This window comes from Pristiophorus japonicus, chromosome 22 (genome assembly GCF_044704955.1).
Source record: "Pristiophorus japonicus isolate sPriJap1 chromosome 22, sPriJap1.hap1, whole genome shotgun sequence".
Classification (NCBI taxonomy): Eukaryota; Metazoa; Chordata; class Chondrichthyes; family Pristiophoridae; genus Pristiophorus; species Pristiophorus japonicus.
The window spans coordinates 57,737,001-57,755,051 of NC_091998.1; the positions used below are offsets into that span (position 1 = coordinate 57,737,001).

At 45.7% G+C, this 18,051-nt stretch overlaps 1 protein-coding gene across 3 annotated transcripts in view; it reads left to right on the plus strand.

The window, feature by feature from the left end:
* LOC139235052 (zinc finger MIZ domain-containing protein 1-like) overlaps positions 1–18,051 on the plus strand; it is a 293,638-nt gene that overhangs the window by 163,099 nt on the left and 112,488 nt on the right. For 2 of the 3 annotated variants that reach the window (XM_070866173.1, XM_070866175.1), the window contains one exon: positions 15,810–15,963. The exons of the other annotated variant lie outside the window; for it this stretch is intronic. In XM_070866173.1, coding sequence (XP_070722274.1) covers positions 15,810–15,963 — 154 coding nt within the window. The remainder of the gene's footprint in view (positions 1–15,809; positions 15,964–18,051) is intronic. 3 annotated transcript variants of the gene reach the window in all.

An 18,051-nucleotide genomic window follows, 5' to 3' on the forward strand; every position in this document is an offset into this window, starting at 1 on the left:
GAGGCCCGGCAGGTCTTCCCCCACTGACGCCCTTGGAAGAGAAGGTCGATGCTTTGAGGGTCCTGCCTGGAGAAAAGCAACCACCACTGCACAAGCTGGGCCCACACTCGAGGGAGACGGTAAGCCCTGCCAATTCCACAGTCTGGCTTTGCTAAATGCTAAGTACTGCGTGGGCTAGCCATGCTTCGGTTCATGGGGATGTCTCCATCAGCTACACTTCGGTTGATGCAATGTGCTATCATTCATCGTGGTCCATCAAATCAGCCTGCTGCCTGTGCTGTGTGAGCCTACTCATGCCACCCACCCTGCCCACTCCTCTGCTGCTGACCAGTTCTGTTATATTTTGCAGAACTTGAGGCCAACCCTGATGATGCTGAAGCCGATGCAGAAGAAGATTCAGATGCGGACGAACCTGAAGAGGAGAACATCTTTCAATCCCATCTTCCAGACCAAGAGCATGGGGGTGAAGGGGAGGGGGAGGTAATGGATGAAGCCCACACTGTTGTACTCATTCTGGAGGAGGTGCAGGTGCCAGGCCCTTTCTTGAGTGGTATGAGTGTTGGGACATTCCATGGTTTCTCATGGTCCAAGGCTGGGGATTCCGGAGGGGTGCAGCGAGACATGCCCAGGGCCCCACTGTCCGAGGCTGCGGGTCCCAGTGGGATGCAGCGAGGCATACCCAGGGCCCCACTGTCCGAGGCTGCGGGTCCCAGTGGGGTGCAGCGAGCCACACCCAGGGTGAGGAGGGGAAGGAGAGCTCAACAGCGCTCTCGTGAGGTGCAGGATCTAACAGATGTGGTTCAGATGATGGCAATGAGTGCAGAGAGCATTGACCTTACACGATCACTCCTGGACACCATCAGTGGGGTAGGTGATGAGTAACAACACTCTTGACCACGTGAGGGAGTGAATATCGCAGGCAGCTCATACAATGTCAGTGAAAATGAGGGATGGAATGTTGCAGGTAGTTGAAACACTGTTGGTGAACATGAAGGAGGGAATGTCGCAGGTAGCTGATACACAGTTGGCGAACATGAGGGAGGGAATGTTGGAGGTAATTGAGACACTGGCAGGGCACATGAGGGAGGGAATGTTGGAGGTAATTGAGACACTGGCAGGGCACATGAGGGAGGGAATGTCGCAGGTAGCTGATACACAGTTGGCGAACATGAGGGAGGGAATGTTGGAGGTAATTGAGACACTGGCAGGACACATGAGGGAGGGAATGTCGGATTTAGCTGCTGCAATAAGGGAACACGCCCAGACCCCGCGCCCATCGACAGAATCAACTGCCACTCTCCCACTCTAATCCCCAGACCAGCCACTGAAGAGGCCCAAGTTGGGCCTTCCACATTACCGCCTGCCCACGCCCCCCCATCAAGAAGTGCGCATTACCCGAGATGTTCGAAAGAATAAGCTTGGTACCAACCCGAGAAACTCTGCACCACCGCCTGCGGGCAGGGGTGGAGGCAACAAGACCAAGCGCAGTGGGCGGTCTTAGAATAAGGTGGAGGAGAGATGGGTGCAGCCTTTCTTTGTTGCTGTTGTTATTATTGTTACTATCAGAGACTGGGAGTCCCTGGCCCAACCAAGACTGCCCTAAGTGGAGGAAGTGCATCCGAGAGGGCGCTGAGCACCTCGAGTCTCAATGCCGAGAGCATGTAGAAATCAAGTGCAGGCAGCGGAAAGAGTGTGCGGCAAACCTGTCCCACCCACTCCTTCCCTCAACAACTATCTGTCCCACCTGTGACAGAGTCTGTGGCTCTCATATTGGACTGTTCTGCCACCAAAGAACTCACTTCAGGACTGGAAGCAGGTCTTCCTCGATTCTGAGGGACTGCCTATGATGATGATATGATGATACTGTTGTAACTGTTATCAAATTAAAAGTTTTTTGTAAGTTAGGTAAATTTGCAAGTTTAAAAGTTTGTAAGTGATCTTAACTGAAAACTTTAAAGTTTGATACAAGAATATTTTTATTAAAGTTAAGTACAAACAAATGTTAAACTTTTGAATAAAATATATTTTAAATTATAACTGAATCATTTCCATCATTTGTTCCATTATTAACACAACTTTTTGAAGTAAAGAAGAATCATTTCCATTATTTGTTCCATTAACACAACACAACATTAGGGAACAGGTCCAAACAGTAAACATGGTCTATTTGGAATAGTTGCTGCTGAGCCTTCAGGCAGCAAAGCGTTCACGGATGAGCTACTGGCGCAAGGCTCAAGCAATCGTTAAAGGGGCACGACGGCCTGCCCTTGTGCTCTGGGTTCAGGTAGTTGCATTGCTTCCTTGTCCTCCTCCTCGTCATCTGCATCTTCCACCTCATCATCAGCCACTCTCACCTCAGGTGGGTCTTCTCCTACCAGCTGACCCCTGAGCATAGTGCCCAGCCACACTGACTTACCCAGTCACTGACCTCTGGCCCCTGAGCATAGTGTCCAGCCGCACTGACCCCTGGGCACCAGTGCCCGGCCGCACTAACCCCTGAGCATAGTGCCTGGCCGCCCTGAGCATAGTGCCCGGCCGCACTGACCCCCGGGCACCAGTGCCCGGCCGCACTGACCCCCCGGCACCAGTGCCCGGCCGCACTGACCCCCGGCACCAGTGCCCGGCCGCACTGACCCCCGGCACCAGTGCCCGGCCGCACTGGGACTCACACCCAGAGAGTGGGAGGCCTGGATTGAAACCTGTGACCATCTGGTTTAGAGGCAGGTGCTGAGCTAACTGGCTACAGTGTGCCTTTCTGCAAGAGTGTCTGTTGTTTCCTTTTCTGGTATGAGTACAGATTAATTCATATTTAATGAAATTGTTCATGGCTCCAGCACTTACACTCTTAAGTACCACATTAATTTTGGAGCTTTCAAGCTATGCTTTGTCTTTCTAAACGATGATATATTCAGCAGCCGTTGTATCCAGTATTTTCTGAGACGGCAATTGGATAGTCAACAATGTACGACATGGTGGGGGTCTATATATAATCTCAATCATATCAAACGAGGATGACTTGCTTCCACGAGTTCAATGAAGGACCTGAACTCCAGCTGAGGGGATGGAAGATGCCTGTGCGTGAATTTTTTTTAATGTGTGGTGGCCGTTGCACACCAGCCACCACATAATCTACAGCACAGGTTAGACATGCTGAAAGTGCCCTAGATTACGATCCGGCTCTAGATGTGAGGGTGCCTGTTCAAAAGACTGCAGAATGCAGCTGGAACAGTTAGTGCACAATCCTGGTTGTGTCTCTTCATTCTAGCCAAGTAGGGGTAGGTCCATACCAGCCATCAATATGCAATTTGCATTGCTGATCTGTAGAGGCAGGCTGAAAGGTCAGCTAGGCAAAAGATGGCAGAAAGGCCATTAATGATCCCAATAAAGACATCCCAGGAAGACTACTCACAAAGGACATAATCCCTCTAAACAACATTACTGAGACAGGGTCACCCCATGGGTCAGACACTGGCCTTTCAGGCCTGGGACCAGCTTTCAAATACAGCCCATCCTGATTGGATGAAAATATTCTCTGTCTGGTGGCTATAAGGATCCTTTGAAAAGTTTGGGAAGTCTTCATCCAGGCCCTACAGCACAAAATACTATACTCATTCGCACTCTTACTCAGCGAATGCTATAGGATGGTTCAGTTGGGAAATGGAGGCGATAAGCTCTTCTGGGTGTGTACTGTTAGGACAGTGTAGGTTTTAGTCTTCTATACCTGTCCTGTGAGTGTTTGATGGGACAGTGTAGAGGGAGCTTTACTCTGTATCTAACCGTGCTGTAACTGCCCTGGGAGTGTTTGATGGGACAGTGTAGAGGGAGCTGTACTCTGTATCTAACCGTGCTGTACCTGCCCTGGGAGTGTTTGATGCTGATACTCTGGGTCTGAAATGGGACGCGTTACATTCCCAACTCTTGACATCCCTCACCGTGATGAGAGCAAAACTTTTAATGAAAAGAAACAGAAACTCCTCCAAGGAATGCTGCTGTTGCAGATTTCCATTGCGAGCCCCAATTATGTTTTCTGATCGCGAGCTTTCTCAGCCATTGATGGGTATGTTTGATTTTTCCGTGGGTTAAAGTCCAAGCTACAATTTGAAAGTTGGCTGGTCAAATCTGAGGAGAGGGCAGGGAAGTGGAGTTGAGGCCAAGATCAGATATGATCTTCTTGAATGGCGGAGCAGGCTCGAGGGGCCAGATGGCCTACCTCTGCTCCTATTTCTTGTGTTCTTATGGTTCATATGGAGTAAATGCAGAGTAATGCACACACCAGATGTACCTGTGTCTGACATTGGTTAATTTCTGACCCAAGGAGTGTGCCTTACACCAAGGCCCTGATTGGTTCATCTCTGACCCAAGGAGTGTGCCTTACACCAACGTCCTGATTGGTTAATCTCTGACTCGAGGAGTGTGCCTTACACCAAGGTCCTGATTGGCTAATCTCTGACCCAAGGAGTCTGCCTTACACCAAGGCCCTGAAGTTAGACGGATGGATATGAATGAACGAGCGCTTAACGAGGTTGCTTAAAATTCCTCTCTCTACTATCTTGGCAAAGGAATGAAAGCAACAGGGTTTATAAATGGCTCTATTATAATAGCAAAGGGAGGAAATTCTCATCAACAGGGTAAGTATTTTTCCATGAGTATTCCACAGTGTAACCATATGTAGATCATGTCTGCAAAAGATTCATTTTAATAAAATTTATTAGATAATTATAAAATATATACATTTGTGCTTAATTATTTATTAAAGGCACCTTTTTATCAGCAGTAAAGTGCTGAGGATCTGTAACCAAATTTATATCTGAACAAAATGGATCCTTCAGTGTTCAAGGAGCTGAATACATGAGTTATTGTACTGCCAATGTCAAAATAAAACCTGCAGCTTGTTTGAAGTAGATGAGAGATTGTAAACCCCGAATGGCTGCTGTCTGTTAATGAAGGTGAATGGAAATAAAATGTTACATAGCATTCCATTTTTAAAATAGTTAGAACTATACTTGAAATGTCGCTATTTTTAATTCTCATTGCGCCCATGACAACATTGTACATAATAGTCATTTGGAACATCGGGGGGCGCTTGTTTGTTTTCTGATGATGCCGGATGCATTTACAATGCAAAACCAAGAGGGACAATGCAGGCTTTATCTGGGTATCTCCTTACTGAGTGCAGGTAAATCGTGCTGGGAATTAAACATGGCAGCTCTTGTTTGACCTATTTGGTTTCAGTTTTATTTGTGGCTGAATTTTAAAAATATATAAAAAAGATAAAATGTTTAATTCTTTTCAGAATCTTTGCATACTTGTTCATGATAGTGTAGCACCGTAAGTTTATATGAAATATTGCTGCACATATTCAGCATTCTTTCCCTCAGTGACATCAGTGAGGACAGCTATGCCACACCATATTAGGATACACCAAGTAACTCTGATGGTCCCTTTTATAGTTACCCTTGTGTATCCACTTGGCTCACTTGATAACACTGTCGTTTCTAGGACAGCAGTTTGTAGGTACAGGCCACAGACCAGTTAGAGTTCCCAGTGTTAGTTCAATATAAAGAAATCGTAAACCTGTTCGTAAAGAATGAATTCACAAGTTCCTGATACATAATGCAGAAAGATTTCTTCCTCCCGCCCCCCCCCCCCCCCCCCCAGACGTCAGCACAGACGCTCCAGTGCCCTGCCCAGAGTGCTGCATTGTCAGAGGTGCCGTCACTGCAGTTCCCATCAGTGTGTTGTTGCAGTTAATGCCAAATGTACAATGCCACTATTTCAAGGATGACCAGGGTGATTTCCTGCTGTTCGGGACAACTTTTGTCTCTCAACCAACACTACCAAAAGCACATTAACCCATTGCTGTTGGTGCAGTTTTGCTGCTGCATTTGCCTACATAACAACAGTCGCTGCACTTCACAATCATTCACTGTACATGAAGCACTTGGAGGTGTTTCTCAAAATTGTGGTAGTGCACCATATAAATGTAACTATTTTTTCTGAGTATAACAAAAATATTGGGTTTCTTTTAAACCCATAGTTGTATGTTCCATTAAAAGGTTTATATAATCCCACTTTAACAAGAGATACAGGGGGCGGGGGGTGGAAATTCAGCTAATTAAAACAACAATAAGGTGTCATTTAAAAGCTGGCAGCAATGCAGTAAAATCGAATCCCAGATCGCTATTCCAGCACTCCCTTTCTTCACCGTTATAATTGTTATATATGCAGACTTTCGATATACTCTCTGTGTAGTCACTGTATAGTTGCATAAGATGGAGACTTAGTGCATCAGGTAACATCAATAAGGTTTACACTGTGTATATACATGCTGGCACCACTAGAGGGTGCAACTGGTGGAGACCGGGGTTTCCTGCCCTGGTGGCAGGGACTGCATAAAAGGGGAGCCACCATGCTTGTGCCTCACTCTGGAGTTGCGAGTAAAGGACCAAGGTCACTACCGTTTGAGTACAACACATTGTCTCATGGAGTCATTCACAAGTCCAGACATAATATCTGGTGACGAGAATACGGAATATGGCTACCTTTGGCACACTAAAAGAAGGTGATTGGGATGCCTTCACAGAAAGACTCGAGCTATATTTCGTGGCAAACGACCTGGCAGGGGAGATGGACACATTGGCAGAGAAGCGCAAGGCTATGCTGCTGACCAGTTGTGGGCCCGAGGTCTACCGCCTCGTCAAGGACTTGCTGGCACCCACGAAGGCCAAGGATAAGCTGACTTAACTAATTCGCAACCAACTAAAACCAAAAGAGAGCATCCTCACGGCCAGGCACAGATTCTACACTCACCGCAGACCTGAGGGCCAGGAGATTGCAAAATATGCTGCCGACCTCAGGAGACTTGAGGCACCGTGTGATTTTGGCATGCACCTCAACGAAGCATTGCGAGACATCTTCGTTATAGAAATTGACCACGAGGGCCTCCTTCACAAGCTACTATCTACCGACACCACCGTCAACCCCAGAAGGCTATCAGCATCAGTCAGGTGTTCATGACCTCGTCCTGCAGCACCAAGCAAATTATTCATCCTGTGGACTCAAACCCGGCAAGTACTGTAAACAGAATGGTGCCTTTCACAGGCAAGACTGTAGAACGGTCAGGGCAGAGAGCACAGACCTCCAGGTTCCAGAACTCAGAGTCCGTCGAGGAGTGCTAATCGAGTAGACCATGCTGGCGTTGCGGAGGAAACCATAGGGCTCACCAGTGTCGGTTTGCTGAATACGTATGCAAAGCCTGTAACATGAAGGGCCACCTCCAGCACATGTGTAAAAGAAATACGACTCACCGTCTAGCAGAGGAGTCGGTAGTTGACTTTGAATCCAGCGTGAATATGATGATTTGGCAAGAGAGGCAGCTCAGCCCCAAGAAGAAGTGTATGGAGTGTATACCTGCACCACCGATTGTCTCCAGTGAAGATAGAAGTCGAGATAAATGGCGTTCCAGTCTTCATGGAAGTGGACACAGGAGTGAGCCAGTCAGTGATGAGCCAGGATGCCTTTGAGAGGCTACGGAATGAAAAATGACCCGAGCTGGTTCCAATACAGGAAAAGTTGCGCACCTACACCAAGGAGCTGATCCCAGTCCTTGGTAGTGCGAAAGTAAGTGTAATCCATAATGGCATGGTGCACAAGTTACATCAGTGGATTGTTGCAGGTGATGGTCCAACGCTACTCGGAAGAAGGTGGATGGGGAAGATCCAGTGGAAATGGGAAGGCCTCTTCATTCCAGCAATCGATGTCCCCCGTGCTCAGAGGCAGAGCAAAATCTCACCTTCGCTTGGGCCAGGCACCAGAGAACAGACCAGCGCAGCACCTGAGGTACAGACCATCCATCATGATTGCATGGCAATGATCCGACCGGAACGACCTAAAAGTGCCTTCCCGGCTCCAGTGGCAGGACTCCTGAGGAGGAAGATCGAATTCACAGGCATTCTTCCAGCTTTTGTGGCAGAATCGCGGGAGAGAAGGATCAAGGCAGTCGAGGACAGAGGCAAGATGGCGTCCCAGATGCAGCGAGTTGCAGAGTGGCGTGGCAGGGTTCTCTTAAAGGAGACCTGCAACCAACTGAACTTAAAGAGACATTATATGCATGGCAATCAATGTAATGAACCGATTAAGAATGTAAAGAACAAAATGTCGGGAATTAAGTGTCCCCAAAAGTAGCAAACAAGCGAAGTTGGGAGGGTAAATGCGCTGATCCTGATGCCCTGCCCCAGGTGTCCCCACAATTTATAGGCCAGCGACCTCAGGAGGGTGAAGACACTGGTCCTGATACCCTGCCCCAGGTCTATCCCACGCTGCAGGCACCCGATGGCACTATTCGCCACGGACCTGGAAACGAAGTCGGCGCCAATACGCGCCGTCGGCTACCGTTGCCCACCCCCCGGGTGGAGACGGTGCAGCCCCCAGACCCAGTCGCTACCTCGGTCATGTCCGGGAACGAAAGGTCAGAACCAACGAGTTCCGAAAACGGGACCTGGAACAGCCAGGTTCCCAACATCGTTAGAGAGCAGGCAGAAGATTCTGCAACCCGCAAAGGAGGCCAGGGAGGCCACACACATCTGTGGCTCTACCCACCACTAGGCAACGGCAAAGGCCCTGAGTCCTGGCAAGGTGAGCGAACCAAGCCCACCGAGCTAGCAAGGGGCGCAGCACCGCCATCAGACGACTAGGACCCCATCCAATTGCATTGGAACTAGCATCCTCGCATACCTGTACTGCTACCTCAGTAATGACCATGACTGAACCATGAATGCAATCTAGCCAATCCTGGTGCACGACTGTAAAACGTAACGAATGTAAGTCACTGAACCAAGGTGTCAAGATACAAACTGTAAAAAAAAAAAGTATTTTTTCCTTTCTTTGTACTTGCGCTGTGTCTGATCCTGTATGTTAATGTAACAGGCCAGCTGCATGATCTCGCTGTGGGGTGGGGGGGGGAGGAGGGACACCACACATGGATCACACCCAGAACCCACTGGAACCTCCACTGCATCATCGAACCATCCAAACTGGTAACCACTACCAACGTTGTGGCAAAAGGACTTGGGGGTTAACCGGGAGAGCCAAGCCAAAGCACAGCCAAGGTGCAAGGGCTGTTGACACTTAAGTCTGGGGAGAGCCAAGCCAGAGCACATAGTGCAAAGGTAATTGGCACAAAGGACTTGGGGGAGAGTGATGTTATATATGCAGACTATAGATATTCTCTCTGTGTAGTCACTGTATAGTTGTAGATGAAGTCCTTACTACTAGGGGGATCAAGGGGTATGGCGAGAAAGCAGGAAGGGGGTACTGAAGTTGCATGTTCAGCCATGAACTCATTGAATGGCGGTGCAGGCTAGAAGGGCCGAATGGCCTACTCCTGCACCTATTTTCTATGTTTCTGTGTTTCTATAAGATGGAGACTTGTTTACCTGATGTACTATCAATAAGGTTTACACTGTGTATATAAATGCTGGCACCACTAGAGGGTGCAACTGGTAGAGACCGGGATTTCCTGCCCTGGTGGAAGGGGGCTGTATAAAAGGGGAGCCACCATGCGGCTGCCTCACTCTGGAGTTACGAGTAAAAGACCAAGGTCACTACAGTTTGAGTACAACACGTTGCCTCGTGGAGTCATTCACAAGTACACTACAGACATAATAATGATGAAGCCAGTGATACAAATGGGAATGGAAATAAAAATGTTATTATTTTACTGTTAATCTTGCCAAAATTGCAGAAATTCAGCTTTTACGCTAACACCGTGTTTAATCCGTTTAGTTGATCCATTTTGCTGTTGCCTGTTTCAATTACAGGCTTATGAGAGTGCACACCCTTAAAATCTCATTCCCTCTCTTACACTCTGTCACATAATCTCTCGCTCACAAATACATTCACTTACTTTTTCTCACACAGACCCTCATTTATACTCTCACACACTCATACCCACAAACGGTCCCGTATAAAAAAAAATCGCATACTCTCTTATGCAAACTTTTTCACACACCCTCTATCTGAACCCATTTGGCAGAGATGAAAAGATAGTGTCCACAAGAGATACGGTCTTCAAACATGGACCGGAACTAGCATGGAACAAAGGGAACAGGGTGTCCTTTTCCACGTGTAATTATTTTATTTTCACATAATGACTAATATTTGGTTACGTGAGTACAAATTCACTAGGCAAAAATCAAGGAGAATAACCTTCGACTGGTGAAGTTTTTCAATTGTATATTTAGACGGTGAAGATAACTGTAGACATATCGTTAAATCCTATCAATATAAAATAATCTGAGCCATCAAGGACTTGCAGCCTTGGAATGGTGCAGTTTCCTTTACTCTTGGCACTGATTTTTCTTTCAAGTTGCTAATTAGACAAAGAATGAATTACACCCAGCGATGACCTGTGTGCAGCCTTTTTGTTCCTTGCTCTGGGCAGCACTCCATGTTCTCCTCTGACAGCATGTGAACTGATTGTACAATGACCTAAATATGTCTTGGATAACAGGCGGAGGAGGAGAAAAACAAAACTGACTTGAAACCTGTTGTGAGCGATGGCTAAATCGATGTGGCTCTTGAACCACATGCGTCTCTCAACCAACACTGTAAATGCTTCAGGGCAACTGAGTTCATAGTGTCAGTCTGACACCATCTGGTTCAGACTGGTATGTAATCTTTCCACCTTGGTTTTTCTGTTTTTTAGAGATTGGAAGTTTCCTCATGTAAGCTTTTTAATCTGACAGAGTTGCCCTGTGTGCGGCTTCTATTCAGTCCATTACCCCTCTCTTTATTCAATGCCCAGAACCTTGCCATATTCTCCAGCTGCTGGTGGACTACCAGTCCCTTACACAAGTGGCTGTTCTTCACCTGCCATCAGTGAATATTCGCAAATAAATCGCTCATCAGGGGAAAGGAGAGGTGATCTCAGCCAAGCCTGTCCTCACCCGATGTCTACACACACGGCCCTAATTTTAACGGATTCCCCGCTCAGGCCTGAGTTAAAACTACAGTCGGGTCTCAATGATGTCATCGGGCCGCAACATGCATATGTAAAGAAGGCCCCTGCTGGCTCTGGGTGTGTGTCCTTGCTGCCTATTGCAATCATGGCAGCTTTCGGACAGGAAATAGCCAGGGCGATTTTAATTGCCCACCCACTATGTTTCTGCTGAGCGAGTAGAGTTAAAATCGCCTGTATAGTTAAAATCGCTTGTTTTGCATTAGAGAGTCAGTGGATCACTCGCAAGAACAAGGGCTGATAATTTAGCTTCCCCAGGATAGTGAGGTGAATTCTAATGACCCCCATCAGAATTATCTGGTTAAGATCAGATAATTGAGCAGAGACCAGCGATTAGCCAGTGTGAGTCAGATAACCAATTAAATGAGCTGACAGGATAGTCACCTCTTTATAATCATTAGAAGGTGAGGTTTTGTTTTAAATTTTAAAACCTAATGCTTTGGTTTGCTTGTGCACTGTACAATACCAGATCAGCGCAGTTGTTCTACAAGTCCTGCGTTTAGAGTGACGCAATGTAGCCCACTAGTTTATGCAAGATCTGCAGTTTAACTAAGGCACAAGTCGACAAAATGTCCCTCTTCCAGACAGTAATCAGAGCTATTTGGAAGTCTGCCAATGTAAGCTTGCATGCAGCCGAACTCCCCACCCCAGTCCCCACTGCAGCTCCCTCCCCACTGGTAGTTTCCTCTTCGCTCCAACAATTTTTCATTTACCACTTGCTGTCCTTGCAAGTAATACTGTACTTAAAATAAATATATATATAGATATATATATATATAGAAACCAGAATCTGTGTATGGATACAAGATGTTCACGTATACCACAGTAAATTGCCTGAGGGACAAATTCCAGTTTGCCACTGTACATGAGAAGTACCTTGGGGTGGGCTTCAGACAGATATTGGCTAGTATAAATTGATAACAGGATTCATGATGCAGGTCCCCAAAATCATCTTTCTGGCCGTCCTCCTGCCCCATACTGTTAACCTCCCCAATAAGGACAATTTAAATGAATAAACATTAAATAAAATACTTCATTAAAATATTTAATTAAAAAGTTGTAACAAAACAAAATCTGTCTAGTGTGAATGAAGTAGTTTTAGTAAGTCAGATTGTGGTTTGATTGCTGAGTCTGGCTTGTGCACACGGTCTCATGATAATCATATATTGACATATCAGAACAAAGATCTGAATGTTGTTCTGCTCCCGGTTTCAAAGCCGGTTTTCCCACACTTCTGACTGTACGGATGGACACATTAAAGATCCGGGGGGTATAACCATAGCAGGCCAGTGGCACCAGCCAATAAGTGGGTGCTCAACAGAAACAGGAAGCAAATCAGGTTAAATGTAACACTGTAGTCCTAGGGGACTCCATAGTTAAACGGTCTGATAGAATATTCTGTATGCACGATCGGGAGTCCAAAATGCCATGTTGCTTCCCAGGTATCAGAGTTTGGGACGTAAATAAACAAGTGAATAGATCCTGTGATGGGAAAAGCAGTTCAGATGGGAACCAACAGCTTGGCTAGAAGGCGAATGGAGATCCTTCAAAGGGATTTTAAGAAGCTCGGGAAAGGATTGAAGAAAATGATTTCCACAGTAATAATCTCAGGATCATACTATGCCATGCACTAGACTTATTAAAATGAGACAATGCAAAGTTCAACACATGGTTTAGGATGGAGGGTTTCAAATTGGTGTCTCACTGGAATATCTTTTGGGGGAAGGAAGACTTGAGACAGCCTTTATCTTACGCTCACCTTGTCTGAAGATAAAGAAACCAGTTGGGGAGGATTTAAACTAGGAAAATAGGTGGGGAAGGATAACGGTATGGACCATGTGCATGCAGGACATAATGAACTCATTTGTAATTACATGAATTCCAGGAACATTAATACTGGTAAATAGGCAGCTAATAGATATCTTAGGAAATACTGCAACCTGACTAAAGGAAGCAGAGCAGTGAGGAACTAATCTAAAGGCTATGTATGTTTTGGGGAAAGAGGATTGAGTGGCACTGTTTATCAGGAAAGCTTTATACATTGCTGAGAGGAAGGTACTAAGAATTGGCACAAAGTCTCTGGGTGGATGATAGAAAAGGCAAAAAGTTGTTTGGAATATGCCACCTCAAAATAAAAGGGAGGGGGGGGAGTGTACTGCTGTGGGAGAAATGTTAGTGCTAAGGCCCCAGTTGTACTCATGGGCAATTTTAATCATCTTAACATAGACTGGGACTTAATGTGGTGACAGTCTATACCAACAAAAGAGTTTACTGTACTAGTTGAAGAACCTTTTTTAAACAGCAGGTGAGGGAACACACAAAAGTGAACATAAGAACATAAATAGGAGCAGGAGTAGGCCATTTGGCCCCTCGAGCCTGCTCCACCATTTAATAAGATCAAGGCTGATCTGAAGGCAGCACTACTAACTAATTAAGAGGGTGTGCTAAGTCAACTTATCGTGAGGGAACATTCGAGGTCTAGGTTCATAAAGTTGTTCATTTTAGGGTTGAAATGAGGTAAAAATCAGTGCTTGAGCCTCGGTTATTTACAATCTATATTAATGACTTTGAAGGGACCGAGTGCAATGTATCCAAGTTTGCTGATAATACAAAGCTCGGTGGGAAGGTAAGCTGTGAGGAGCACACAAATAGCCAGGCAGATTAAATGAGTGGGCAACAAGGTAAATGTGAGGTTATTCACTTGAGAAAAACTGAATATTTTTTAAATGGTGAGAAATTATTAAATGTTGGTGTTCAGAGAGATTTAGGTGTCCTCGTACAGGAAGGTTAGCATGCAAGTACAGCAAGCAATTAGGAAGGCAAATTGCATATTGGCCTTTATTGCAAGGGAGTTAGCAGTACAAGAGTAAGGAAGTCTTACTACAATTGTATAGGGCTTTGGTGAGTGCTTCGTTGCTTTTGTTATGGCCTTCTTGACTTGTGTCACAACTTTGTGATTTGTGTATTTGTACTCCCAGATTCTGCTGCTGTTCTACCCCATTTAGATTCTTATTTTCCAAGTAATATGTGACCTCTTTATTTTTCTTACCAAAATACCTCACTTATCTATGTTGAAATTCATTTGCCTGTTTGCTCATTCTACATGTTTATTAATGTTGTCTTGTAATTTGTTACATTCCTCCTCCGTGTTGACCATCTCTCCCAACTTGGTGTCGTCTGCATATTTAGAAATTGTGCTTTTGATTCCAAAGTTTAAATTGTGAACAACAGTGGTCCCAGCATTGATCCTTGTGGGACCCCACTTCCCACCTTCTGCCACTCTGAATAGCTACCCATTGCCATTTAAGAGTGATGAAAGGTATTGATGGAGCAGACACAGAGAGCGCGTACCTTTTGTGGGAAAAAGGAAAACTTGAGGCCATCAATATAAGATAGTCATTAAGAAATCAAATAGGGAATTCAGAAGAAACTTCTTTACCCAGAGAGTGGTGAGAATGTGAACTCACTGCCACAGGGAGTGGTTGAGGTGAATAGTGTAGATGCATTTAAGGGGGAGCTAGATAAGCACATGAGGGAGAAGAGAATAGATAGGAATAGAAGGGAATGCTGATTGATTTCGATGAGGAAGGATGGGAGGAGGCTCGAGTGGAGCATAAACACCAGCATAGACTGGTTGGGCCTGTTTCTGTGCTGTAAATTCTATGTAATTCTGTGAAAGACCACACCTGGAGTACTGTGCGCAGTTTTGATCTTATCTGAGAGAGAATATACTTGCCTTAGAGGGGGTGCAACAAAGGTTCACTAGATTGATCCCTGGGATGAGAGTTGCCTATGAGGAGAGATTGAGCAGATTGGGCCAATGCTTAGAAGAATGAGGGGTGATTTCATTGAAACAGATAAGATTGTGAGGGGGATTGACAGGGTAGATGCTAAGAGGTTGTTTCCCCTGGCTGGAGAGACTCGAACTAGGGAGCATAGTCTCAGGATAAGGGGTCGGCCATTGAAGACTGAGATGAGGAGGAATTTCTTCATTCAGAGGGTTGTGAATCTTTGGAATTCTCTACCCCAAAGGGCTGTGGATGCTGAATCGTTGAGTATATCCAAACACTGAGATTAATAGATTTTTGGACTCTCAGGGAATCAAGGGATATGGGAATCGGGCGGGAAAGCGGAGCTGAGGATGAAGATCAGCCATGATCTTATTGAATTGAATTGAGCAGGCTCGAGGGGCTGTAGGACCTACTCCTGCTCATATTTCTTGTATTCTTGTATAAAAACATTTAAGAAATTGGATTTCAGGCGAGGTGACTTTGAATGAAATGTTGCCTGAAAGTACTAAAATTGTAAGAGCTATTTAAAGGAGAAATGGGAGTGTTTTAAGGAAGTATTTATTTTTACAAAGCAGAGGCAGTTTGACCCAGAAACTGGTTAAAGGCAAAATAGGAGAGGAGAGGAAAACGGAGAAATGGAAACTGAGGGAGAAAGAAACAGGGTACAAAGTATACAGAAGTAACATGATGGGGAGAACTATAAAATCAAACCGATGAAGACCAAGGGACTGATCAAAAATGCAGAGAGGAAATTTGAGCAGAACATGGCAAAAATACAAAAATATGTCTATTTGCACACAGGAATGATTGAAAACCACTCTTCTAAACACAATGGTAAAGTATTTGAATGTCAGGTACTGACAGGACTGAAGACCACCATTGTGTATCTTAGTCCCAGGTTATTTCTGTGCCATTCTATACAACACGTCCCTCATTGCATATCTACTGGATTTAGTTTTGTACTTCACCTAGAGTTTAAGAATCTCGTTCTTTGTTCCTAGCACTCCTTACCTCGTGGTGTGAGGATTTGGGCAGACTCCTACTTCTGCGCCATCAGAAGACCCGTCCAAACAACTCCGCTGTTAAATTGCCCTTGCAGGCACCCATGAACTCAATGAATCCCATGAAGCCTTCCCTTCCACCCACACCTCACAGGTTAGTGTAAGAACTGAGTGCGTATCTGCTCAAATGGGCCTCAATGTTTGTGACTGAGATTGTATACAACAGCAACAACTTGTATTTATATAGCACCTTTAACATAGTGAAACGTCCCAAGGCGCTTCACAGAAGTGTTATAAGACAAAACAAATAAATTTGACACTGAGCCACATAAGAAGAAATTACAGCAGAGTCAAAGAGGTAGGTTTTAAGGAGCATCTTAAAGGAGGAAAGAGAGCTGGAGAGGTTTAGGGAGGGAGTTCCAGAGCTTAGGGCCCAAGCAGCTGAAGGCACGGCCACCGATGGTTGAGCAGTTATAACCAGGGATGCTCAAGAGGGCAGAATTTGAGGAGCTCAGACATCTCGGCTGGGGGGTTGTGGGGCTGGAGGAGAATACAGAGATAGGGAGGGATTTGTAAACAAGGGTGAGAATTTTGAAATCGAAGTGTTGCTTAAACTGGAGCCAATGTAGTCAGCGAGCACAGGGGTGATGGGTGAACGGGACTTAGTGCGAGTTTTGGATGACCTCAACTTTACGTAGGGTAGAATGTGGGATGCCAGCCAGGGGTGCATTGGAGTAGTCAAGTCTAGAGGTACAAAGGCAAGGATGAGGGTTTCAACAGCAGATGAGCTGAGGCAGGGGCAGAGACGGGCGATGTTTCGGAGGTGGAAATAGGCGGTTTTAGTTTATAGAAACATAGAAATTTACAGCGCAGAAGGAGGCCATTTCAGCCCATAGTGTCCGCGCTGGCCAACAAAGAGCTGCACGGCCCTCGGTCAGCAGCCCTAAAGGCTACATATAAACCTATGAACAATGACAAAGGTAAACAGCATCTGGCCCAACCAGTCCGCCCCACACAACTGCGACACCCCATGCATCGCAATATTTTACACTCCACCCCAACCGGTGCCATGCGATCTCCTGGGAGAGGCAAAAACCAGATTTAAAAACCCAAGCCAATTGAGGAAAACGAAATCTGGGAAAATTCCCCTCTACCATATTCTATTCTCTGCAGTACTTACCATTATATCTGCGCCATCCAACAAAAGGTCATCCAGTCTAATCCCAATTACCAGCTCTAGGTCCATAACCCTGCAGGTTACGGCACTTCAAGTGCCCATCCAACCATCTTTTAAATGTGGTGAGGGTTTCTGCCTCAACCACCCTCGAGTTCCAGACCCCTACAACCCTCTGCGTAAAGAAGCTTCCCCTCAAATCCCCTTTGAACCTTCCACCAACCACCGTAAAACTATGCCCCCTTGTAATTGACCCCTCCACCAAGGGAAATAAGCTCTTGCTATCCACTATAAACAGGCCCCTCAAAATGTTATACACCTCAATGAGCTCTCCTCTCAGCCTCCACTGTTCCAATGAGAAAAAAACCAGCCGATCCAATCTGTCCTCATAGCTAAGATTCTCCATTCCAGGCAGCATCCTAGTAAATCTCCTCTGCACCCTCTCCAATGCAATCACGTCCTTCCTATAATATGGCGACCAGAACTGCACGCAGTATTCCAGCTGTGGCCTAACCATATTATTACAAAATTAGAAGAGCAGATATGTAGGCAAATTTCTGTGAAGTCCAAAATCTATAGGACAGTAATAATAGGGGATTTCAACTATCCTAATATTGATTGGGACAAATATAGTGTGAAAGGTGCGGAATTCTTAAAATGCATTCAAGATACCGTTTTTAGTCAGTATGTAACAAGCACAACAGGAGGGGGCGGTTTTGGATTTAGTTTTGGGGAATGAAGCTGGGCAGGTGGAAGTGTGAGAGCACTTGTGTGCCAGTGACCATAATTCAGTCAGATTCAAGGTAGTTGTGGATAAGGACAAGGATAGACCAGGAATATAAGTCCAAAATTGGGGAAAAGCTAACTTTGCTAAGTTGAGAAGTGATTTGGCCACAGTGGACTGGAAACAGCTACTTGTGGGTAAATCAGTGTCAGAACAATGTGAGGCATTCAAGGAGGAGATCCGGAAGGCTCAGGCTAAACATGTGCCCTTAAATAACAAGTGTGGGAATAACAATTCTCGAGCACCCAGGGGCCTCCCTGGCCTCCCGAACTCACGGACCTTTC